The sequence below is a fragment of the Rhea pennata genome, chromosome 1 (genome assembly GCF_028389875.1).
Source record: "Rhea pennata isolate bPtePen1 chromosome 1, bPtePen1.pri, whole genome shotgun sequence".
Lineage (NCBI taxonomy): Eukaryota > Metazoa > Chordata > Aves > Rheiformes > Rheidae > Rhea > Rhea pennata.
This window is the reverse complement of record NC_084663.1, coordinates 85174706-85180228: the sequence shown is the minus strand read 5'-3', so window position 1 is coordinate 85180228 and position 5523 is coordinate 85174706. Positions and strand designations below refer to the sequence as shown.

The window sequence follows — 5523 nt, the reverse complement described above, 5'->3', positions numbered from 1 at the left end:
GTGTATTTTTTTTTTATTTTTATTTTTTTAAAAAGCACCTATGTTAGAGATAATATTGAAGGAAGGAAAGCAGCTTCAGCAGAGACTCTTCTCTAAGAAGTGCTTTTGCATCTCTTCGGGCTCCAAAGTATATTCAGAAAACTCTCCCTGTATCCTGGAGTGTGAGAGCAAACAGGGTATGATTTGATAAAACATGGAAAAGAGGAGAGCTTGGGATTCACTTTGAATGGCTTTGCTGTGGCCACTTTGAAGATCTTTAAGGCACAGAAAAAAGCACAAGATAGGGGAAGACGTTCTCCTTCCCTTAGATAGGGAGGGAAGAAAGCACTAGGCTCATCGCCACAGTGCCCTCCCTTACCACAGCTGACTGCCCATGCAGAGCCTGAGGGCCGGTGTTTATCGCTGAGCTGTTTCTGAAGTTCCAGTTGCAGCCAAAGCACACTGGCCGCCTTTCTTCGCAGCTGAAGGACACAAGGGACACGCCCTCCTGTGGGACCTTCCCATCTGGCATGTCCCTACAGGAGTCCCTGGGAAGGAAAGGCAAGAGCCACTTGTGGGTCTCCTTTCACAGGCTTTCATGGCCATCCCTTGTGCCACAAGACTCAACAAAGCTTCAGTCAAAGAAGGCTGGCACATCCCATGCGACCACCGCTCTCTGCCACAGTATTCTGCTGCACAGCTCTCGCCGGGGCAGCTCTATGTAGACAAGAGTGCTGCGCCTTGTAGTGCCTGGCGCCGAGAACTCCCTGCCCCAGCGGTGGCCACTGGAGACGGCTGGAGAGGTGCCACTGTGTGCAGAGCAGAGGTGCTCATTGAGCTTGCCTGCAAAGGGTGGAGCCCATGAGGATGAAGTCACAAGCGGGGAGGTGATGTCTCCCTCCCCATCCCTGTCCGGGTCACAAAGGAGGTGCTTTCCTATTGATTCCCTGCCACCCCAGGAGAGCCCCTGGCTCCTGCTGTGCAGAGGAGCAAACGCCCTGAGCACACCTCCCTCCCACCCCCACCCTCCACCCCCTAGCACAGCACAGAGGCCTGGCAGTTTCTTGCAAGGTGCACTTAGCCAAGAAAGCAGCTGGGGGCCAGGCCAGAGCACCTGGGGCCGCCCCGCCGCAGCCAAGGCTTGGCCAGGCTGGCAAAGAAAGGCAGAGGCAAGCTGAGAGCAGAGACGGAGAACAGCAGTGAGCCCCAGCAAGGAAAGCAAAGCCAGGCGGGCGAGGCAGGGAAGGCTCAGGAAGACTGGCCTCTGCAGTGCAAGGAGACGTGCAGAAGGCAGCTGCGGGTAGGATGTCCAGAGCAGAGGAGGTGAGCACGGAGCCTGAGCGGGAGAGGGAGCCTGCGGCAGCCTGCACTGGGGGCCCTTCCGAAGACAGCGAAACAAAGGGCAAAGTGAGCCGCTCCTCCCGGGCTGGGCTGCTCTTCCCTGTGAGCCGCATAGACAGGCTGCTGCGCAGAGGCCGCTTTGCCAAGCGCATTGGAGCCGCAGCCCCCATCTATCTGGCGGCTGCACTGCAGTGTGTGACGCAACACACCGTGGAGGTGGCTGGGAATATTTCCAAGGAGAGCAAGAAGCAGCGCATTTCTCCACGGCATTTGCAGCTGGCTGTGCAAAGCAGCCCTGAGCTCAAGCAGCTCCTGAGAGGTATGCCCGGGCACCAGGGGAGCGCTGTGCCCCACAGCCAGCTGGTGGCCTCCCCTCGGAACAAGAAGAGGAAGAGTGAGAAGAGGTGGCTTGGGCAAAAGGTTGCAGCTGCCCCTGCCCCTGCCCCTGCCAGCAGCAAGTGAGAAGAGAGCAGGAGCTCTTGCCCCACCCTGGCAAGGAAATGCAAGGGCTCTTCTGTTTGCAAGGCTCTTGCTGAGCTGAGTGCTATGACCTGAGAGTCTGATAAAAACATGTGAAACGGCGTCTTGTGCCTGGCACATTGCCCTTGTGACAGATTTGTTGCACGGGCACCACGCATCGTTCCCTTGGGGGTGGGCCGGGAGGCGCTTCTGATGATGCAGGGAAGCTCTGGGAAAAGCCAAGGCATTTCTCCTTAGCAGTCTTGCCCCTTACTCCACCTCTTCACTTTCCAGCAGGGTGAATGCTTGGGTGAGCTGGCTGTGCTATGTCATGACACTTAGTACCTAAGCATCCTTTAGGCCTATCTAGCTATGAGATACCATCCTTCTTGATGTTAAAGAAGAAGAGCTGTTCTCTGAAGGAAATACGTGTTTTCCTAGTTGGAAATATTTATTAAATAACTTTAAAATGACTGCTTACAAATGTGTACAAGCGTGCCATTCCGGTCTTAAAGAGAAGGCATTAAAGACAACCATAGAACAAGTATGTCATGACATAGCACAGCCAGGAAGCAACTATAGGCAGTGATCTGCATTGTGGGATTGGGAATTGGATGTGTGTCCTTAGTCTGAAGTAAGGAGAATGGATTTAATTAGATTGGTACTATGGCTGGGAAAGATTCTGAGTCTTCTTTTAATGGCATGTTCCAATGCCCATGTGCTCTTCAAGTTTCTCAGCACTGCCTTCAACCCCTCCTCTTTCAGCTAAACAATCCACTAGTATGTTGTTTTCCGTTAGAGTTCACTTCACAACATGATAGTTTGCACAGTTGGTCTGTACCAGAGGATTCAAAGGATTCCCTCCCTTACTCTGGCACCATTCAGACCTCTGTGCTGGCCACACTGCCTTCAAAATGCATCTGCAGATTTGTGGCTTATGGAGTCAAAACTCACCAGCAGCAGATGAGTATCATAAAGAAAAGCAGCATCTTGCTGTCCTTGGAAACCTTTCCAGCTATGACTATTGTTGTCTATATCACACACTTTGGTATAACAGCCACAGATGGGAGATCTGATAAAAAGCTCCCTGAGATGCCTAATCCCAAGTGAAACCCTACAGACTCCCCTTACCATCTGTCACAACCTCTGCTCAACTCTGGGGCCCTGATCCCTTCTACTTCTATCAGCTCCTGTCGAGCCAAGCACAAAACAGCTGGAGGCAGGGGCTGCCCGTGAGGGCCAAGTGCCCCTAGCAGGATATCGCTGCTCCCTCTCAGCAAGGACTGTGCTCCAGGCTGCTTGTGCCAAGATTTCGGGCCACGGTCAGCTGCGTGGCCTTGGCCTGTCCTGGCCACTGCAGAAGGGGCACGGCATCAGTTCTTTCACACCCTCCAACTGGACTGCGGGCGGCTAGCAAGCTCAACTGCTCCCCAACAAGAGGGTCTCCAAGGCCACCCCTCGCTCTGCCTGCTAGTCCTCAGCCTGACACTTTCCACTGGCTCCTTCTGTGGCCCACGGCACAGCTCCCCGCATTCCTGCTGCCCTCTTGATGGGCTTGCCCTTCCCCACATCATCCGGCACCTTTCCTTGCCTTCCCAGGCCATCACTTCCTCACTCTTCTTGCAGTCACCCTCCAACTGGACTGCGGGCGGCTAGCAAGCTCGACTGCCCCCTAATAGGACGGACATCCACCTTTGGCCTGGCAGGGCCTTTCCTGGCCACATCTCCTGTCCTGCCTTCCCTTTTCCTGCCTGTCCACCAGGCTCAGGACAGTTGCTTGCTGTGTGGCACAGCGGGGCCTCTGCCTCACTGCACCTCAACTCCTGTGCTCTGGAAGGCAAAAGGCAACCTCAAGGAGACCAGGCTGCCACTTGGGGGACTCCAAAGAAAACCTGCTGGCTGGCAGCATGGCCTGTAGGAGACCAAGACAGCTTGGCTGGCTTCCATGATGGGCCTCCAGCCCTCAGCCCTGCTCCAACCCTTGCTCCAAACGCTGGGTGCAGGCAGGTGCTCAGCGTGGAGAAGACAGGCTGAGGGGCCTGCCTACAGGGAGATGTTGCTTGATCCTCGGAGCAGTGCTGCCTCTGGGTGCAGCACCAGTAGCTATGGGGGTCAGCAGCCCCTTTCCCCACATGCCTCAGGGGATTCCTCTCCAGAAGAAGACAAACACTAGCTATGGTTCTGATACTCAGCCCTGCATGTGAACTGCTAGGCAGTGGCTGACCAAGGGGGCACAAAGAGATTCAGCTGAGATGCGGGAGCTCCTCTGAGGAGAAGCTTCCCTGAGAAGCCTACTCCCAAGTGCCTTCCAGCATGATCTCACGGGCAGGTGGCCAGCTCACCCAAGCATTCACCCTGCTGGAAAGTGAAGAGGTGGAGTAAGGGGCAAGACTGCTAAGGAGAAATGCCTTGGCTTTTCCCAGAGCTTCCCTGCATCATCAGAAGCGCCTCCCGGCCCACCCCCAAGGGAACGATGCGTGGTGCCCGTGCAACAAATCTGTCACAAGGGCAATGTGCCAGGCACAAGACGCCGTTTCACATGTTTTTATCAGACTCTCAGGTCATAGCACTCAGCTCAGCAAGAGCCTTGCAAACAGAAGAGCCCTTGCATTTCCTTGCCAGGGTGGGGCAAGAGCTCCTGCTCTCTTCTCACTTGCTGCTGGCAGGGGCAGGGGCAGGGGCAGCTGCAACCTTTTGCCCAAGCCACCTCTTCTCACTCTTCCTCTTCTTGTTCCGAGGGGAGGCCACCAGCTGGCTGTGGGGCACAGCGCTCCCCTGGTGCCCGGGCATACCTCTCAGGAGCTGCTTGAGCTCAGGGCTGCTTTGCACAGCCAGCTGCAAATGCCGTGGAGAAATGCGCTGCTTCTTGCTCTCCTTGGAAATATTCCCAGCCACCTCCACGGTGTGTTGCGTCACACACTGCAGTGCAGCCGCCAGATAGATGGGGGCTGCGGCTCCAATGCGCTTGGCAAAGCGGCCTCTGCGCAGCAGCCTGTCTATGCGGCTCACAGGGAAGAGCAGCCCAGCCCGGGAGGAGCGGCTCACTTTGCCCTTTGTTTCGCTGTCTTCGGAAGGGCCCCCAGTGCAGGCTGCCGCAGGCTCCCTCTCCCGCTCAGGCTCCGTGCTCACCTCCTCTGCTCTGGACATCCTACCCGCAGCTGCCTTCTGCACGTCTCCTTGCACTGCAGAGGCCAGTCTTCCTGAGCCTTCCCTGCCTCGCCCGCCTGGCTTTGCTTTCCTTGCTGGGGCTCACTGCTGTTCTCCGTCTCTGCTCTCAGCTTGCCTCTGCCTTTCTTTGCCAGCCTGGCCAAGCCTTGGCTGCGGCGGGGCGGCCCCAGGTGCTCTGGCCTGGCCCCCAGCTGCTTTCTTGGCTAAGTGCACCTTGCAAGAAACTGCCAGGCCTCTGTGCTGTGCTAGGGGGTGGAGGGTGGGGGTGGGAGGGAGGTGTGCTCAGGGCGTTTGCTCCTCTGCACAGCAGGAGCCAGGGGCTCTCCTGGGGTGGCAGGGAATCAATAGGAAAGCACCTCCTTTGTGACCCGGACAGGGATGGGGAGGGAGACATCACCTCCCCGCTTGTGACTTCATCCTCATGGGCTCCACCCTTTGCAGGCAAGCTCAATGAGCACCTCTGCTCTGCACACAGTGGCACCTCTCCAGCTGTCTCCAGTGGCCACCGCTGGGGCAGGGAGTTCTCGGCGCCAGGCACTACAAGGCGCAGCACTCTTGTCTACATAGAGCTGCCCC

The 5523-nt window shown here is 56.6% G+C and overlaps 2 protein-coding genes across 2 annotated transcripts; one reads left to right on the top strand and one right to left on the bottom strand.

The window, feature by feature from the left end:
* Window positions 1-1284: 1284 nt before the first annotated feature.
* LOC134138149 (histone H2A-beta, sperm-like) lies at window positions 1285-1782 on the top strand. The gene has a single exon (XM_062571446.1). The coding sequence runs from the start codon at window positions 1285-1287 to the stop codon at window positions 1780-1782; it is 498 nt and encodes a 165-aa protein (XP_062427430.1).
* A 2646-nt stretch (window positions 1783-4428) lies between these two features.
* Window positions 4429-4926, bottom strand: LOC134138075 (histone H2A-beta, sperm-like). The gene has a single exon (XM_062571324.1). It carries the CDS (start codon window positions 4924-4926, stop codon window positions 4429-4431), a length of 498 nt encoding a protein of 165 aa, XP_062427308.1.
* Window positions 4927-5523: the final 597 nt, after the last annotated feature.

What these genes read in the sequence shown, in the direction of transcription:
- LOC134138149 (XM_062571446.1), top strand. Translation starts at nt 1,285, where the DNA reads ATGTCCAGAGCAGAGGAGGTGAGCACGGAGCCTGAGCGGGAGAGGGAG.
- LOC134138075 (XM_062571324.1), bottom strand. Translation starts at nt 4,926, where the DNA reads ATGTCCAGAGCAGAGGAGGTGAGCACGGAGCCTGAGCGGGAGAGGGAG.